We start from the raw sequence: 20,741 nt of genomic DNA, 5'->3' as shown, positions 1-20,741 counted from the left end.
CATCCACAAATACGCAGTAGCTTTATGATAAATTACAAAAAGAATGAATGAAGAAGTGAAGAAAAATGGCTTGATGACAGCGCGTTAGACTGTGAAGGGCAACAGTGAGTTTGCAAATCTACATGGATTCAAGGCTGAATCCCTCACTGACTGACTGGTTTTCTAGAAGAGCAGAGAGAATACCACACAGCTTGAATTACCAATGCAGGCTATATATACACAGCTTAGTCATGGCATCATTGCATAGTTATACTCACTATGCTTCTGGAGAGGGAAGAGGAGGTGTTGTGAGTGAAAATGGAGGGGGGTATTGTGGGAATTATGTTGAGAGGGACAGAAACGGACAGCTTGGATGTGAAGGGTGGCAGAGAAAAAGTGAACATGATGGATTAACAGATATATAAAGAGAAAAGGGGGGTAGAAGAGGCAGAGAGGGCAAACATAACAGTAATTCATTCAAGAAGGGTTCTCTTCAAAGGCTAGTGACGAATAATATAGTTGAAATGTGGGTCTGTCTTCAGACACGCCACCATAATTCAAAATAAAGAATGCAGTGGAGAGGTCCACTTTCCCTAAGAAGAGCAAAGATGTGTCTTTATAGCATATCATGAATGATTTAGAATAAAATAAAAGCAAAGAAATAGGAAGAGCAGCCACAAGTAAAAGGGTTTGCGAGTACATTTCAATAGCTTAACCATTACCATCATGCTAGGGATATTCTATTTGTCCACACATATTCAAATCTAATATAAACTGTGTTAAAAATCCTCACTTTGTTGACTCTAAGCACAGACAACTTCAGGTGATGTTTTACAGCATTGTATATTTTTGTTATTTTAAGAAGACTCCAAAAGCTCATTAAGAGTCAATCAGGTCTGATGTTTTCTTTCACAAGAAAACAGATATCACATGTCTCTCTGCACAAACTTTCAGTGGAGAGTTGCACCAGTAATCAAATAAGCCACTTTAGTGTGCTTACATATCAGTGTTTCCAGACTGGTAGTTTAAGTTATTCAACATGACATGTTACACAAATAACTAACAGAGACTCTGGCTTTTTGGTTTGGTCAAAATGTTAACCAAAACAGCTGCACAGAGCAAAGTTGAGACTGCCACGTTTCAATCAACACTATAATAAAAAGACAAACTCAGGCAGCATGATCAGTCTTGATTTGTTATCTTAAATCACTGATCTCAATATTGTGTTTTGAGTATCTTGCTTTCGCAATTCAACCAAAGAGGTCTTGTTTTCATGTCCATTTGCACATTGATCTCTTTGTTCATCAGCAGAATTACACAGAAATGACTGATTTGCACATTCCTTAAGGTTGTGAGATTGTGGCATTTTTGTATATATGTCCAAGAAATGTATGGATGTAGAGGTAGCAAAAACATTTAGGGTGATGAGACCGATGAGTTCATACTGTTTGGTACAGATCCACATACAGTAATAATCCAGATCTGGTGGAAGAAATACTAAATCTACATTATGCACAGTGTTGTACTTATTATTAATGGGGAGTAACAGTGCATATGGCACCAGCAGCATTTAGGAATGCAGCAGTATTTCATTTAACGCAGAAATGTTCAATACAGCTGTAGTACTATTGAATAAGGCTGATGTCATCATTTCACACAACAGGTAATAAAACCATACAGCTGTCTTGCGTCAGGATTAAGAACAAATAAATATAGCAATAGCTGACAACAAAAATCATGTAGGATTGTTTGGCCTTGGCGGAGTTATGTGCTCTGCTGAGTGCCATTCTGGTGTGTTTTTTTTAAATGTTTTTCTCAGAATAAAACACAAACAGATATTTGAGGCTGATTTAATGATGTAGAAGAACTTTGAATATCATTGCCAAGATTTCAAAATTTTAAGTTGGAGTCTGGAAAGCCAGCGGAGGGGGCTGTGTGGAGTAAACAATTTTCAGTCAGGAACATGAACTTCAAAATGGGCCTGGCAACACACCATGTTTATAAATCATTACAGAAGTGGATTTTTTCTGTTACCAAATACTTGTCTAACTAAGTGCAGCCCTCAAAACTTAACAATGGTGTCAGTTTCATCTTCTCCTTCTCACAAACAAATTAGGGGGCTACTGATATTTTCAAATACCTTTAATCATTTCTAAAAAATTGCATGAATCTGTGAGGAAATTAGTAACAGACAGTATCAGAAAATGAAGTAAATACGCTAAAGCAGATGTTTGACATGTAAAGGATCCTATAGCTCGAACAGAACTGAGGCAAAAACAGCTGGAGGTAGGAACCAGGAATTGATTTGTTTGATTGGATGGAGAGACCGCCACTCACCCATTAAACTGCAGTGGCAAGGCTCCACCCTGACTCTCCAAAAGGCCCCGCCTCTGCCCCATGGCCACCTCACAGGCGTTCTCAGTGGAGTACAGGTTGATTGGTGTGTTATACACTGATGGCTGAGGCGGAACGAGGCCAGGGGAGGAGGAGGAGGAGGAAGAGGATGGGTAAGAGACGGGAGGTGGAGGAGGAGGACTGGCGTGGGAGGAGGCAGGAGTGAAGGCAGAGGACGGGGATGGGATAAAAGCAGCAAATGGTGATTGTGATGGAGAGTAGTCACTCTCTGACCCGCAGCCCCCATAAGGTCTGGGAGCTTTAATGTAGGGGGCGGAGGAGGGACTAGGGCAGTGGGGGTGAGGATGGGGTGGAGGAGGCAGGTGGGTGAGAGCCACTGGTTTTATGATGTCTGATCTGTCGTCCTACCGGCATGGGAGGAGAGCATGCAGATACACACAAAAATAAATCACAGCACAGCACAGCACTCAATATACTGATGCCTCTCCAGTCATGATTTACATGTTTGTCCAAAAAATAAAGTCTGATTTAGTTTTTAAAGAGCTGCAAAAGAATCCAAACATGCAAAATCTCTGTAAAATTTACAATTTGGTCCAAGAATTTCTTTGAATAGAGATGCATCAGTATAACTTTCATTTACAATAAAACACCAATGTGCAATGCAAGAAAAAAAAACACAATAATCAAGACAAAGGTGGTTTTCATGCAACATCAAGTGTGTATGGCATCGTTTCAGAAGGGTGTATGTAGTTACTAAAGATGAGCATTCAAAGGATTTTGAACATACCCCAGGTGAATTACTTTCTTGTTTTTATGATATTATACTGAAGAATTTGATTGCTTTCAGGTGAGTATCTATTTCCTGTTCCATAGTCACTTCTTATAGTAGTTGTCTGATTACAAAGAGATTAGAAAACTTATATATCCACATAAAAGATAAAATCTAAATCCATAAGACATTGTAAAATAAATTATTAAGGAAAAACATAAGAAAGATGTACCTATAATACATAAACCCTTTCATTGTCTCATTTTCATGTTACAGCTAAAAAAAAATAAATGCTAAAAAAAAAGTTGTCTCTCATCAATACTCAATTCACTATAATAACACAAGATTTACAACAAGCACATAACTTGTTTAAAAGAAAAATCTTATTGACATATTGTATTCAGACCCAATGACACAAATTTAGCCCGTTAGTCTGCTGCTTCTCATCTCCTCATCTTTGAGATATGAATGATCGTGATGATGTTGTTGGCCAAGAAGCTGACGGTCATCCTGATCATCATCATATTGAGTGAAAAATTGCAGAAAAGCACCAAAAGGACTTTCAGACTGTGAGAAACAAGGCTGTCTGGTCTGAAACCAAGATTGAACTGTTTGGCCTTTCTATAGCAGAATGAGTTGTTCTTTTGGAAGTCTCTCTCATCTCCACACAGGATCTCTGGAGCTCAGCCACAATGACCATTGGGTTCTTGATCATCTCTCATTCTGATTGCTCAGTTTGGCCAGACAGCGAAGAGTCCTGGTTGTTCCAGACTTCTTCCATTTAAGAAATATCCAGGTCTCTGTGCTGTTGGGTAACTTCAGCGCAGCAGAGGTTTTTTGCAGCTTTCCTCAGACCTGTGCCTCGACACAATCCTGTCTCTGAGCTCTACAGTTCCTTAGAAATCACGACTTCTTGCTTTGATTTGCATTGTTTGCCATGAATTTGATGTGTCATAGTAAATGGTCTGAATAATGAATATGAATTTGATAATTCAGTTTCAAAATTATCTCTAAAATCCTGTTAATTATTATTATTGGGTATTGAGTGTAAATTGGTGATGGATAACTGTTCAGCATAAAGCTGCGATATGAAATGGAGTGGTCTGAACACTTTCTGACTGCTCTGTACACCCAAGCAGAATCTCATTTTCACCTGGTGTACCTCTTTTTTACAAAAACAGTGATCATGGGATCTTCTTGTCTCTATCAATAAACATGCAGTACACTCCAGTGTCTATCATTTTATGTTACAGTACCTTTGGTGCCACAGGAGGAGGTTTGGGAACACTGGAAGCCCTAGAAAGAGAGAAGAAGGAAGAGACACAGTGTATGAGTTAAGATTGCACAACCACATTTCTTTTTCGTTTCAACGTTGAAAAATGTCTGGTTTTAATATATGAATATTCATGCTCATTATAGATTGTGACTGTTAGCCAACACCGTGCGGGTAAAAGTAAACAAGCCCTGCAGAAGGGTTTGCTGATATTTATACAGCTGTTCTAAACCACTAAACCCATACGGTAAAATCTTTAGATCTTACTGAGGTTGAGAAACTGTGGTTATGGTGAATTATGGTGAATTACGACTTAACCTGACTTAGCATAGAGCCTTACATGGAGAGGTTTTTGTCATCGGCTATGACACAATCCAAAAGAGTCAAATTATGAAATCTGAGTTGCTGGAGCTGAAAATTGTGATCTTGTTCAGTGTATGTGTGCTTTGAAGCCAGCTGCTTTTAGTATAAAAAGCCCTGTATCAATCTGATACTCTTGATTTGATACTCTTAATACCGCTTTGAGCCATGAGCTCCCCAGAAGGTCATCTGAGGAACATGCCCGTAACTATTAACTCTCTTGAATGTACTCAGAAGTGGCTTAGCACTTTCTCCTAATATCAGTTTTACTGATATCATTTTTCCTCTGTCTACAGAAGTGCTTTTAATTGCCCTGCATGTTTCAGGATTATAGTGATGCAATGGGGCAGTACTTTACTGATACAGAATTAACTGAAATAATTCATTTACAGCAGTGATGGATCAGTATATTAAGCAATAGAAGGAGTGAAGTTCCTCACTTACATGTACACAGACCAATGGACCTGACTCGAATGGTGGTTCAGTGCATCATAACTTGATTGATTATGATATTAAGATAAAAATACACAAGTTAATATTAAAGGTAAAAATAATCAAAGGTTAAGTAAACTTTGCAGCAACTGAAGATGTATGAATGCCAGCAGCTCTACATTCCTCTCAGGGCAGCCCTTCTAGACACTTCCTCAGGGAGGTGCATGTCCTTCACCTCAGTAAATCTGAACCGACAGCCTAGTAGTAGCTAGTAACACGTCAGTACACAGATACAGCTACTCTAACTCGGTACACCAGATGGTGTACTGGGAAGGAAGGCATCATTGGAAACTGCTGTAGAGAGGGGGAAGGTGCTCTCAAAAAAACGCTTGGCAGGTGACTGGGAGAACCATCATATCATATGACGTAGGAGGAGAGTGCCGAAAAGGAAACACAACACAACAACAAGAAAACAACTTTGGAGGATAGTTAGCACGCCAGTAGACAACTCTGAGTCGAGCAGTCGCTTTGCCATCACTGACAAATTCTCCCTCGGGGAAGCAGAGGATACTGTTTGGTCCAAACCACTGTATTTTGGTTATAAGCTAAAAATTGGATTGTCGCCTGTGAGAAATGCAGTCTTCCAAATTTATGCTACACCTACGCTTGTCCTTTTTCTTAATGTCCTTTGCTCTCAACTGATTTTGGTTTAATTACAGTGTGTCATGTAGCAAAAATGGTTTTGTGAACGGTGAACTCCCTTGAACAACTGCTAAAGCATAAAAGAAAATCCTGATGGCTTCATGTCGCCCCCTTTTTTCATTACATCTACGTGGTGAGTTTCCATGGATGCACTATTGTAAATACAACAAGTCAACAACTACCCAGACATCAAAGCTGATCTGGGGGCAGCAATGATCTCACTTGTGCAGCCAAAGGTATTGAAATTAGGCACCTAGAGTAGGAAGGAAAATGCCAGGGTATGGAGTAGGTATTTCAGGTACGTCATCATCATCCATGTGTGCTGTAGCCTCGATTACACTGCAGCTATAACTGGAAACATGGAAATGTGTTGGGGTCATATGGTAAGAGTCAGAAAAAAAACAAGGCCTGCTGGAAAGTGAATGAGAAACAGAGTCTAATTTATTTCAGACGCTTTTAAACCTTTTCTTTTGGGGATTTTAAGGTAATTTCAGGATCCTAAACAAGGAACCTATTGTTTTATTAAAATGCCTTTACAGTACGTTACTGGGAAATGGTGCAACCTTGGGAAAACCTATGAGAGATCTACTGTCGCTAGCTACCGAGGTTCACCCTTCTGAAACCAAAGTAGCTGTCGATATCAAATGAGCCTCAGAAAATGTGTTTATCCTGCATTGGTTGTATACTGTGCTCATTAACAGAGCCATAACCAAGTAAGCAAATCTGATTATGTTTACACTTTGAAAAACGCCAAAAATAAAAACAGAGCACGTCAACAGAATATGGGACTTCCACTGGGAATTTATACCAGAGGAGCAACAAGACCTTACACTGTATCAGACACTTCACCACAGGAATGTTTCTCCATGACTTAAATGTGAGAGGGTCATAGAGTAAGTGGATGCAATAAAGACACTGACAGTGTGACAGTGACAAACAAAACAGTTCATATATCTACCTCCTGCACACCAGATGGAAATGGTTGCTGGGCCATAGATGTGTGTGTGTGTGTGTGTTCCTCCTCTCAGCGCTGAGACCCTACGGCAGTTTAATTTCATAGTTTAAAAGCAGCTGCTACAAAATATGTTTCTGTTCTCTGTGCTTTGTTTTGTAACTTAGCATGGTCCATGTTAAGTGTCAAACTCTACATGTCTGTGTTTACACTTCTCTGTTTCATGTTCATGTAAGTTTTACATTATATAACAGAGCAGCACCGCGTCTGTTCCTGACATGTCAGTGTGAGTCTGTGTTTCCGCCAAAATTGTTTGTGGTGACAGCTATTTTGGTTTTGCCTTGATACCCTACCACATCCAAGTGCATGCCATTCATGTTTCAACATGTTTCCATATCTTATTATATATAAAAATCATTCTTAATTTTTTTTTCTCTTGTATTTGTATATTAGTCATCAGGGTTTGGATGTGTAAAAAAAACATTTAAAACACAATTTCTTACTTTGTTTAGTGGAATTGTTTTATGTTTTCCTAATTAACTATTTTTGTAACATACAGTACATATGCCTTTACATAACATCGAAATACTTTCATGGGATGTTACATTGTATTTGTTCTGTTTCCACTCTCAACAGCAGTCCTTCCTCCATTGTGAAATAAAAACCGACACAACAGAATAATGTTAAATTCTTGATGATTCAACAGTATGTTAATATTTAAGTCAATTTTGTGTGGTGTTGTCCCATTGCATAGAAAACTACTGTCATGTTTACCATCCATATAATTTATAATGTGCTATTTTTTCACAGTGTTTTTCTACATTGACACATTAAATTGACTCGTCAAAAAAGAAGGATGCCACATCTTCTTTATCTCCACTTTGCCCTCCCGGCTGTTTTCTTTGTTGTGCATTTGTGTTTAATCTCCCTGGTCTATTCTTACACGAGTGAGATCATTGACCGATGTTTCCAGGGCTGCACCCTGACATGCCATTAGCTTCACCAGACCAGCAAGCAACCAGGCGCACTGAATCAATGAGAGATTGTTGAGTGTGTGTGTGTGTGTGTGTGTGTGTGTGTGTGTGTGTGTGTGAGTGAGTGAGTGAGAGAGAGAGAGAGAGAGAGAGAGAGAGAGAGAGAGAGAGAGAGAGAGAGAGAGGTGTTCAAGAATCAGGAGTGCTGGTGGTTTAGGTGACACTGACTGGGACCTGTTAGTAACACCAGTAGAAGCTGAACACACACTGTCTAGGACACAAACACAAATGGAGGCACTGATACACAGAGACAAACATCACACGTCTGCAGAAATTTTACAAGTGGAGCTGATTCTGTCACTCGATGCCTTTGTGTGTGACCTTGTGTTTATTCAAACCAAAAAACTACCCATGTGGGTGCACTCAAAATTACGCACATGCGCACATATCCATACATCCACACTACATACATTTAAATATATGTAGCTCCTGGCAATCAATCATTTAGTTCAGTCTAGCTCAAGAAGTCACACACACATAATTATATTTCAGCAATAGGCGGGTCTTTCATGAGGTGTGCTGCCATGTGAATGACAGAATTGTTGCAGGCCAGTTAACATGTACGTACATCCACACAAATATTCACATACACACACTGTGAAGTATTGTGCAGGGGTGTGGTGACAGTGATTTCAGGCATGACAGGTCGGCCCAGGAAATGTTACTATAGTGTGATAACACAGGCCACAAGGGCCAGTTCATACATTTAATGGCCTCTGCACCTGCAAATAAGGTTTAAACATACACACACACATAGACACAACGTTTGTTTGTACAGCTCTATTTTTAGATTGACTGCACCTTTCTGAATATTTTATGTGAAAATGGACTTTTCTTGCACAAAACTGTACTGTGGTTCTGTTTGCCTCAAATCTAGTCTGGCTTTTCCATGAGCTGTGATCCCCTCTTAGATTTGCACCTAATGTGTCTTTGTGAGACATTTTTGGCATCTCTTGCTTGTTTTTGTGGTATTTTTTTGCATTCCAGCCAAAGACAGAAGGGAATACTTTTATCCAACTGAAGTCAAAACACTTTTATCAAAAATCATGTGTTCCTGATGTTTGTCATTTTACAAATGATCTAAATTCAAGTTTTTCCATTCTTCTTCCCTCATTTTTCTCCCTTGTCCTTAGCTTTACAGTAACTAGGCAGTACAAAATAAAATACTGTGAAAGAGACAGATTTTTTTTATGACGTCTGTCATCCATGTGTGCAAGTTTGGTTGAAGGATGCAACTTTGATAAGATCAAACTTTTTCATTTGATAAGATCAAACTTAAACCTGATTCAGAGAGAGAAAGAGAGAGAGAGAGTCTCTCCACTAACTCTGTAAAATAAGAACAGCTTCGTAATTTATGAACAAGCACAACAGTAACCCAGGGTCTTCTTTACAGTCTACAGTTAACTTCTCTTCTTACTCCATCTCTGCACCTTTCAGTAAATTCAGTTTTAATGATCTCGCTCTCCTCCTCCTACCTACTCCCTCCTACCTCTTTGCCTTTTCCTGAAATGAGATCACTCTTTTTAAACAAAAGTGATAATGATTATTAAAACAAAGCCCTCTAAAATGTATGCAGTCGTCATCCTTGAAGGAGGGACACACACTCTGGGCTCTTCTGTATTTATTTCTTTTTCTGTGCCTTATTAGGTAAAAAAGAGGGGAAAGAGAGTGCTAGTTTGGTTTCAGTTTTACCTTAAACTGAAGCAGACAGAACAACGTGACCAGGAGAAAATGCCGGGGCACCACTAAAGAACAGTGACTGGCAGAATAACAGCCACGTGTGGTTCAGCATAAGTGAGGTTGTGTGTGTGTGTGGCTATGGGAGCCAATGAAGGTATCATGTAGTATGGCTCAGAATGACAGATCCTGAGTGAACTAATACTACTGATCTCACCAACTGATGTAACACACCTCTGCTGGTATGAAACAACTGTGTCGTTTCTCTGCCAATGTCCAGACCAATGTGTGTGTTTATCTAGAAACAGCCTTAAAATAGATCTGGAGGCTGACTCTGCCTGTCTTTATCAGACACATTAAAAAAGACCACAGGAGACACAGGTCACTCACAGATCGCAAGCACTGTAGGTCTGTGTGTAGTGTGCGTGTGAACCCATGTCTCTTTATCTGTGTGTGTGTGTGTGTGTGTGTGTGTGTGTGTGTGTGTGTGTGTGTGTGTGTGTGTGTGTGTGTGTGTGTGTGTGTGTGTGTGTGTGTGTGTGTGATCCTCCCTGTTCTTTATCCACTGCCTCCCACCACTATCTCCACAGAGGCCTCGACAGGCCTTTCAGCTCAGCATGACATCACATGAGATCCTAAAAGAAACTCTGACACTGGCCAGACCAAAAGGGCAAAATATGTTAAAACTGCAGCGGTTTCGCTACAAAAACATTACTCAATTAAATAAACTTGGAGACAATTTGCAGTGCAGCGTTTGACCAATCACGGTCGCAGACAGAAGAAAAACTTTAATTAATTTACACTGTTGAATTTCAGTGATTCCTTTCAGGATTGTGTTTCCATGAGGTTTTCTCCTCCAAGCTCCACATCATGTAGCCCATGGTAGAAATTAGGTGTTATGTCATACACTGTACTTGAAATAATGTTCACTCTTCTATATCCTCTGGCGTAGCCTGAGGGTACAAATCCACTGTGGTTTGCGTGAAAGTTTGCCCAGACCTGACATGACTTAAAGCACAGCTACTTCAAGATGCATTTTCTATAAATCTATGAAAGTAATTTGATTACAGCTGCACAGTGTCCTTCTTTATACATACTGCGGGTAAAGCTACCACAGAAGAAAGTAATGAACGCACAGAAAATGCCTACACATATCACAACAGCGTTTCCTGTGGTAACAAAGCAACAAACAAGCAAGATTTTTATAGAAGCTCACCTTTTAACAAAAACACACAGCGGTAGACTGGCACCATAAGGAGTCTTAAAAGCAGACCATGAGAGGAAACAGGCACATTAAGTTAAACCCCACCAGGGCAGGAGAAAGGAAGCAGTATCTCCAACAGTATACTGCATCCAAATCCCAACAGTGCACAGAGACAGGGAGAGAAGTGCCTCTCTAACTAACGCTAACACTCACCTCTCCACAGTAAGAGGACATGCCAACTACCTGCACATCTTAATCTTACTGAAGCCAACTTTTCTTAACTAAATAAAGCCTATACAATAAAAATAAATACATGAGAATAGAAAAGATGTATGAGTAACAGTAAAAACATGAAATTATGGGGGATGTACTGTAAGCGAGAATATACTGCTACTATAAAGTCAATTAAAGGTAAATAGCAGGAGAGGGAGAGGAGACATGTTGGAAACAAAATGTAAAACAAAAAAAAAACTGGACATTTTTGCAACATCAAAGCAGAAGAGTTACTGCTCTATCACATACAACCAATGGTGCACCATACAGTACTTCTACATAATTTGAGGTAATAAACCAGATGAACAGTCTGGGTACTGTTACAGCATGTAATTCTTCTTAAATGCTTTCCAAAGATCATAAAAGTAATTTTATGAAACATTACATTCATGCAAATATATATCTTTTAAAGGCGGAGGACAGATGTTTTCTTTTTACATGAAAGTGTCACTCAGCTGTTTGGTTTAAAGGCAGTGTCTATAGGAGTAAAGTTAGTCTTACTGCTGCTCTGTCTCTGGAGTCACGAAGCAGTAAAACAGAAGATGGGAGGACCAGAGTCCTGTGTTGTCTTTTGAAATCTAATTTAGACTTTAACAGCTTTGTTTTACAGAAGACTGGCCAAGAAGCAAAAACAGTGCATATAAACAGAGGAGCTCACGTGGAGGTACAGTATACGGGGGCACAGGGACAGGCCAGCAATCGTTGGCATTCAGTCACACACAAAGAGAAAAACACAAACACCCCTAAATTTCCTCTGTACTTCTCTCAATACACACCGAAGCAAACTGCGCTTAAGCACCTTTTCCCATTGTTAATGGTTCTTGACCTGATGATGTCCCGTCATGCCTCTTTGCTCACTTCATGGCAACTCCCACACTGAACGTTGCCATCATCATTTAAAAGATTTAAATTGTAATTGAATAAACTAACAACTCCATGGACAGTAACTGGAGTGAAGCCAGCCTGTTTGCAAAACACACTAGACATTTCCACACCGAAACCACACGTTTACCGAAATCACAAAATGAGCTTTCTTTCTCACTGGAGCTGACTGACAAACACACTATGACAATCTCAACTAGAACCATACAACTCTCAGAGCAGAGAAACACCAGACTGATCCCCAGAGCAAGACTGGATTTATCAAGGTCGTCATGTCAGTGCCTTCAAACTTATTTAAATTACACAATATGGGTGTGTGATTTCATGATGAAGACTGCATTGTTTAAAGTAGGGGTCCTGGGCAGGAGAGGTTTAGGAATCTCTGCCTTGAAGGGAAACTACTGTATATGCGGGGGGCTCCGTGAGGGAAACTAGTGGTACTGGGGGCCCCAAGTTGGATCAAGAGGACAGCTGCATGATTCTAGGGGGTCCCAAATGGGATGAATTAAAGCAGAGATTCAGGATTAATGGGCTTTTAGTACTGTGGTTTTTAAGATCTACAGTATCCTGCACTGAACTATGGTCTTAATTAGTGTACTTACTACATCAACATTGTGTATTCACAAGGCGAATAAACAGTGTAAAACTGAAAGGCACAATTAAATATCCATTTTAGGGAAGCTAAAATGGATATTTAATTTGAGCGAGAAAGGGAGAGAGACAGAACATTTTAGTCCCGTGTAATTTACAGCGTCCTTTCTTCTCTCTGGCAGCTCACTTTTATTTTTCTAAGGAACAAAAACAGAAACAACACAGTAGATCAAGCAGAAGAAAGAAGGACATGGTAAAGAGACAGCGCTCCAGCTGGGTGCAGCACTCTGCGCTGAGACAGCCTGCCTGTCAAAATGATCCACAGCTGGACCAGGAAGTGTTTTCCCTATTCAACATCTGGACTTAGGCCTGTTGAGAGGGTTATGGATATAGATGGGTGTCAGTATCACTCAGACGGATTCACTCAAAGATATGCAAGGTTTACTGGCTTCTATTTATTTTCCCTGATTTATTTTTTCTATCATTATTTTTTGATACAACATTTGGTGTCCAACTTTCTGATTCTGTTTACTTGGCCCATGTCTTGCTTTCCCTCTGTCTGGCTCTCACACACTGCCCTCCAGATGTGCTCCCAATGGCACACAGTCATCTGAAAGATCCCGTTGAGACCTATGCAACAGTGATACAACAGTGATCATAAAATGATCCTGGGTCTGATTTTGAACAAATACCTGAAGTTATGAAATTCCTTCAGGTTCTTTTTTCCGCTATAAAATCTGAGCATTTTCAACAGATGACCATGAAGAAGGATGGTGGAAATGGTCAGGGGAAAAAATGGGGCAGGAAGGTATGACGGGGGAAAAGCTACACGCTGGGATTGCTTGCCTAAATCCCAAAATTAAATATGGGATATGCATTATATTTTACATTTTGTGATTAACATCCAGTATATAGTTGTTGGAAAGTAGCACAGATACACATTTGTATCCGAAAAACACACATGGATGTGTTCACATCTACACATGCTCCTTAGGATTACACTGCCCGCTTGAGTTGAATATGTTGTCATCTAATTGTGCAACAAAATCAGGGCAAAAATATATACACAGTGAGTCATTTGGCTGAATTTAAACATGTCCGAGCCAAACTGAACTGATAACACTGCAGGCTTAAAGCTTAACGTGAGAACTGTAAGAGAAGATGGCAAATAGTGTCTGAGAGTGTATTGTGTTTAAAAACATGTTGATTACAATTTATTATAGAGCCATTTATAACTATAATTAGAAGCTTATTTTATTTGGAACAAAACTGCTGAGTGTACAGTTTATGTTCAAACTACGCCTTACACCCTGAAACAGTGAAATTGTGATTATTATTTTTCTCTTAATCAGTCCAGATGATTCTCCACACTGCTCCGGCTGCCCATTTGGGTATTGTTCAACAGTGCGGGCTGGCCTAAAGATGAGAAGATGAGAACACTTGGCTTAGTGTAAGATATATTTGGCAAATAGTGGAGAAGAATTAAAAAAGCTGAGACAGATGAGCTTAACACAGTGTTCTTGGCCTCAAAATATCTATGGGCTACCTTCACAGACCCCTAATGTTCTTGGGATTTGTATTATCTTTGGCAAAAACAACAGCCTAACAGAAGACAGGCAGAGACAGGTGTGTTTAGCTGTAGCTGCATACTCATGGTATTAGGATATTACTGGCCAATACTACAGGCCTAGCCAGACACGATGGCCGTCAGCTTTAGAAGATCTTTGGCAAATACTAGCGAGCAGTGAAAGACAGAGACAGGTGAGTCCAGTTTAGCGCTCTTGGCTTTGGAATGTCTTTGGCAAATATCAAAACTGAGTAAGTGGCAATGGCAGCTGCACAGAGAGTGTCTATTAGAAAAGAGGATTAACCTAGAGCTGTGAATTTCTGCATCCACAGCACAATGATCAGGCCATTAATATAGTTGTTTTACTGGTGGGTGATATATTTTCACTGCTATTTTGTCTTCTGACATACAGTAGTAGTAAAAAGCATCTTTTGTTCACTAGTAGCTGAATTATATACTTCTCTTTGGCCTCTGGTCTGACAGTGGTGTTATCCATTATATGCAGTGTGAAAGCAGGTGAGAACAAAGTGAGAGGGCAGAGATGCTGTATACAAAAATGACAAGCCAGACAAGCTGTGGAAGCTGGCTTACACAGCAAAATGGCTTATCGAATTATGAATTACATTCCCCTGATCGCAGACTAATATAATTGTAGATACAGGAAAAGAAGCGCATTGGTGGCTGAGGGCTTAAGACACAGGCAGGAGACTGGCTCTCTCTCCTTCATTTCCTGTCATTTCTGCTGCCTGCTTTGTGAAGAAAGCCTAAATCAGTCAAATCAATCAAATATGTACAGTAACCTTACAGCACAGATGTGACATGATGAATTGGTTTAACAAAAGAGATTCCATTACCGCCTGATTTAAAGAGGATGGAAACACCAATTCTAGATCAGGGAATCTTCAACTTCTTTTTGAAGTTGATCATTTGTTGATCACGGTGATTAATATTTTTTACCATTCACACCTGTGTCCCCCCTTCTCCGTCATCTGACGCACTTCAGCAGGCCAAATGTTTACATGTTCTTTTGTAAAAGCATGGTGCCACCAGTTTTTTGTAACTGGGCTATCAAATTTTCCCTCCTTCAAATGCAGGCTTGTTTAAACATGCTGTTCTTGTTACACGCAGGTCAGTTCCAAGTAAGCATGCTGCCCATAATAGGTTTCATTTCAAAGGATAAGCTAAAAACAGGCAATAGATCATTTGATGACAGTATTAGTCTTGCCTAAAATCTGGTAATTGACCTATACCTCCTATACCATTAATGACCATTTATGTAACTGATACATTCGCATATTTCTGATAATATGAGATGCAATTTGTTGGGTGTGCGCTTCATTGGGAGGTTAATTACCTCATAAATTATCAATGTGATAGTGGACTGAATGTAAATGTCTACATTTTAATGACAAAAATACATCTCACTTCACCGACATATCCAGCAGTAAATATCCAGTAACTGAGCAACAGACTATATACCTATGCACCAGTTTGAGGTAAACTGACATCATGATTGCACATACATGTACTGTACAACTGTTTCCTGGGACACGTGGCTGTGCACAAGCATCAGGATCTGTACATACAGCTCACAGATCTCATTATCTCTATTCATAGAATACAATGTAAACAAAATGAAAACATATACTTCAACCCTACATAAACTTCCGTCACCCAACTCCTTGCCAGTGCACAAGGAGCCAACTTCCAGACCCAAAATAGCTTAAGCAGCTGCCAGTGTGAGGTCTGAGTATGTGTGTGTCCTTGCCTACGTGTAGGTTTGTGTGCATGTGTTGACTAGGAGTAAGTATTAAGGTGAACGAGACGATACCCCATGCAACAAATAAGCAACAATTTTCTTCGCCTCTTTTGCATGCGTACTGCATGTCAATGAGGAGTGCAAGTTAATGTGCAAAATTAAAGCTTAGGTGAGCTAAGCTTTCTTTCTAGTGCATTGTGGAGGGGAGTGCGTAAATCAGTGCCACTGCAGCAAAACAAAAACACCACTGCAATGCCGCAATCCAGGCTAATTGTGTTTATTGTGGCCTATCCTTGTGGCTTTCTACTTGAATGCACGGGATTGCACTACAGCACATGCATGGGAGGACTCCACCATGGAGACACAGAGAAAAGGCCAGTCAAACACTGTAATTATCCTGGTTGAGGGCCTTTCAACAGGGTGAGATCTCCCCTCTGATAAAAAGAGAAGTGGAACCAATTAACTCAGCACAACACAAAAGCTGTCTCACAACCTTTCTTCTTTGCATGATAGCTTGTTTATCCAAATCATGGCTTCATTTCATTTGCTGTGTACTGTGATGTGCTTACGTGTATGCGGGTGAGTGCATCAGGTCAACCGTGTTTCAGTTTGTACCTTTTCCCTACCTCAAACACAACAACGACTGTGCCACTACTTGTGAACACACACACACACACACACACACACACACACACACACACACACACACACACACACACACACACACACACACACACACACACACACACACACAGAGAGAGGCCCATTAAATAGTCAAATGGGCGTTGAAAAGACTTCACTGTGGGGAATAGAGCATTAAGCCAGACACTGGCAGTTCATAACACTGAAACACAAAGGTGGTTTTGTTGAGGCACGGGTTGATTAGTTGAAATGAATAGTTTAGTACCTCAGTGTTCCTCTGCAGAGAATAATTATATCGACAGAGAATTCACTGTAAGTGTTGAAACGTTGTGATTGCATTATACTAGTGGGACAGCTTCGCGACAAAGCTATCAGCATGGAGGAAATATCCCTCGGATTCCAACGGTGACTCCATTCTCTTAGCTTTCACTTCTAATCTGCTCTCAAACCTAACTTTAATTTCTATTCCTCCATCTCATTCCAAATATCCTCTTCTCATCATCCATTCTTCTTTGTCTATTTCCTCTTTCCTCCCTTCTCACCATACTTCCTTCCCACATACATCCCCTCTGCCAACTTTTATCATTTCTCAACTACAGCCCCCTCAGTGCACACAGACACCAAACCTCTGCTCTGTATTATCAGTTTCCTGCCTATACCACCTCTCTCGCTCCACTAACATTTAACTTTCTGTCTTGCTCTAATGAAAATGCAGCTACTTATTTGAAAGAAAGTTAATCTCAATACTTATTTGTTTCAGTATATTGCAGTTGATAGCTCTGAACTCTGGAGCAGAAGAACTCCGGCTGGACTTTTTTTTTTTCACTTTTGAGTTTTTAACTATCCGCAAGCTCATTGATGAGAAAAGGATCAGCAGATTAATTAATTATCAAAATAATCATTAGTTGCACCTGCACTAACATTTAGTGGAAGTACCAAAACTGAATCAACCAGCTGTGTGTGTGTACGTGTGTACTGTATGCTATGGCCACATGTGTTCCACATGTGTTTGATATCTCCGCCAAAGTACAGTCCATCGAGCGAACAAGATATCGGTTGTTTTTACTGGTCTCATCAAATGGGATTCAGTTTGACACTAAAGATAAGAACGGCAAAGTGATTCATTGAAAAAAGAAACTCCACTGCATTTTTTCTACAGCTGTGCGTCAGTATTCATAGTAAAACTTCAGGAACATCTAAGAAACTAAACATGGAGCAGTGATGCTTTAACATTCTCGTCTGGTGCCATCAAGTGAAGTGATCTATAGTTTATCTGTCCCTCTTTCATCTCTCAGGCATGTTGTTACTTCCATTTGCCTCCCTCGCTTTCTCTTAGCTTTTTCCATCCTTCATTCTTGCTTTTTGTTTCTTTCAACCTCACTTTCTTAGCAGGAGAGCTGCACACACACTGACACCATTTGACAGAAAGCCACAGAGACCTAAAAGGTTGTGAAGCAAAAGTTTGGAGAGCTATTATTAACAGAACAATACAAAGTGCATTCCTAGACAGAAAATAAAGTCAGGCACTGATTGAACTGTTAAGGAAAAGAACAAACACGTTGGATCGGTTACCATTACTAATTTAGTCCCTTTCAGTTGGTCCAGGTCTTTGAGAAATGTATTTTAAACAAGCATCTATACAACTGTTACAGATAAAGAAAAACATGCTAATAAGCAGAAGAGTGATAGTGATATGAAAGCCTACAGAATCTGTCACCTACTCTGTTGGTCATAAGAGGTAAAGCGACAGACTTACAGCCATGTAATTCAATTTACACGCCACATTGCCAGACACATGCTGCTGCTGCCAAAGATAGTTCAGCCCAAGATGCATAGATGTAGGACCTGAATGACCACAAATCACAAACTGTGTCTGAAAAACTCAGATTGTGTAATAGTCATCCTGAAACAAAGTGAAATAAGAACTTAAACAATTGTAAAATCATGGTGAGAGCAACAATTAAACTGGTAACTAAGTATTTTTCCTGATCCTTTTAAGAAAAAAAAAAAAAAACACACACAAACTTGATGAAAGATGTGGACTCTTTCCAGTTTCTCCTTTATGAGGGAATTGTTCATGGATCAAAGAAAATGATAAAAACAGCCTTTGATGTATCGTCTATTATGTGATTTTTTTTTAAATAAAAACTTTTTTTTAAGAGGGTAATCTTGCAGCTGAAAGGGTAACTACTAGGGCACCTACACAAAAATCAGAGTATATCAAAGACCATACGACCTTTCATAAGCAGCTCATCAAGGTGAAATCTTGAAAATTTGAACTTGGGGCGAACAAAACTTCCAACAAACTGATTTTGTTTTGGTTCCTGCTGCCAGCAATTTGAGCATTGCCTGCTTTAATGCGACATGTTTTCCACCACAGAAATAAAGAAACTCTCACAGACAGCTAAATAAATGTTGGTGTGTGATGATTTCACTGGTAACCATGGTGTTTGCATTCATGCATTTATCTGGCTTTACTTTATAGTTAATAAATCCCGGGTCTGTTCCAGGTTTTTTACTGGATGGAGGTGAGTCAGTGCCAGGACAATTTGGCCCTCCTTACATCTGCCATGTCATCTTTAAAAAATAATTGGAGCCAGGGAAAATTCAACCATATGTCAGTTTACATTTTCTTGTAGAGACAACTTCACTTTACAGCTTTTCATTCTCTTGTCCTTCACACATCTGCTGTCCATCTCTTCTCCCCATCTTCCCTTTATTTGGAAAAGGAATAACAACCTGTCTCCTTTTAAAATACACACACACAGAGACGCCACATGCATTGTTAACACATCTCACTGCTATCATTCCTTTCGCTATCTGACCCAGTGACTAACCCAATCAAAATCTACAGACAGAAGGGAAAAATGAAAATAGAAGCATGTGACGCGTATGAAAACTAACAGAAACAAGAGACTAGATTGGTTCCATTGGTTTCCATTACGCATCTAAACCCATTAAAGTCCAGATGTTGACCTTGGCATGACAAATTTTGAATATACAGTACATCTAACTCTAAATGCCAATGGATGCCAAGCAACAAACAGAGAGAAACCGAGAGCCTATTTCATATTGTAAATGGAGTCTGGAGAAGACTGTCAATCTGCTGGACCCTAAACTTTAAAGCATCCTTGTAAAGCAGAAGCTGGAGCCAGCTGTCCCCAGAACGGCTGCCTGGTCACACAGCCTTAAAATTACAATACTGCCACTTGATGAAACAAGCCATTCCATGTGTTTCCAATAGGGCATGATGAATCAACCCTTCAAGCCTGCTTCAGACACAGAGCAAAGCATAGCAGATATACTGTGTAACGGAGCCTGCAAACAAGCACACCCTTACATGACATCTGTTCAGTTACAATGGCACTTGGCAGCTCGTTTGCGGCCTTAATGAGGTAATGAGAAACATCAGTGTTTGAAAGACCTTCAATTTAGGTCATCACTTCTGCTGTAAAATGTAGACAATTAAAAGCTTAATAACTGTTAAGGAAAAAGTTAGACATTTTGGGAAATATGCTTGTTTTCTAGATGACAACATCACCACACACTAAGTAGCAAACTACTAAGAAAGTTGTGGTTTTTTGGACTATCTCTAAGTGGATTTTTTTTTTTCAGACATTCTTTATGCTATGCTATGCAAACCGCCACCTGGCTCTGAAGACACTTGCAAAGTGTTACTCTCATATCAACCATTTTCACTGCGCCAAACCTTAGATGAAGCACAGGAATGTTGAAGCTATTAGTTATCCACATGTTCTCAGGCAGCTTTAGGGAGACAAACTGTATAAGCAGATGCAGTGTGATGCAGTGCACTATTGTTCCATCATATAAATCAAGAGCCAGGGCTTGGAACACTTCTCAGTACAAACCGCACTCGCCCTAATCACTTTAAAGCTCATTATTGTGAAAATCAATCAGTATCAAACGTTGATTGATGTGCTGAGACATGCTGTATTTTGTATTTTAAATAATTCAAAGTTAAGTTAATGACTCCTTCTGTTTCCTGCAAAAACAATTTCAGTCGAGGTGGCTGCATATCTTCCACGTTGTTGTCAGCAAAACCTGGTGACCTTTCTCGGTGTAAAAACATTGGCCGGTCATCGGAATATGAACCCCACATTGACAAATAACTCTACCAATGACCTTTAGCCAAGTGTTAAGACCTGTTTCTCTCATTATATGTATTAAAAAGGGTTTGACCATGGATGTCTTTCACTCACAGTGACATACACACAGAAACCCACACACTGACCCTGAGTTGCTACAAGACTTGTGATAGCATGTGTTCTC

At 39.8% G+C, this 20,741-nt stretch overlaps 1 protein-coding gene across 1 annotated transcript in view; it reads right to left on the bottom strand.

Moving 5' to 3' along the window:
* pdlim5a (PDZ and LIM domain 5a) overlaps window positions 1-20,741 on the bottom strand; it is a 63,717-nt gene that overhangs the window by 21,270 nt on the left and 21,706 nt on the right. The window contains exons 6-7 of the mRNA XM_083979320.1: window positions 4,360-4,399; window positions 2,317-2,738 (exon numbers count right to left, since the gene is read on the bottom strand). Of these exons, the coding sequence (XP_083835446.1) occupies window positions 2,317-2,738; window positions 4,360-4,399 (462 nt within the window). The remainder of the gene's footprint in view (window positions 1-2,316; window positions 2,739-4,359; window positions 4,400-20,741) is intronic.

This window comes from Trachurus trachurus, assembly GCF_905171665.1.
Source record: "Trachurus trachurus genome assembly, chromosome: 9".
NCBI classification, from domain to species: Eukaryota; Metazoa; Chordata; class Actinopteri; order Carangiformes; family Carangidae; genus Trachurus; species Trachurus trachurus.
This window is presented reverse-complemented; position numbering and strand designations above follow the sequence as displayed.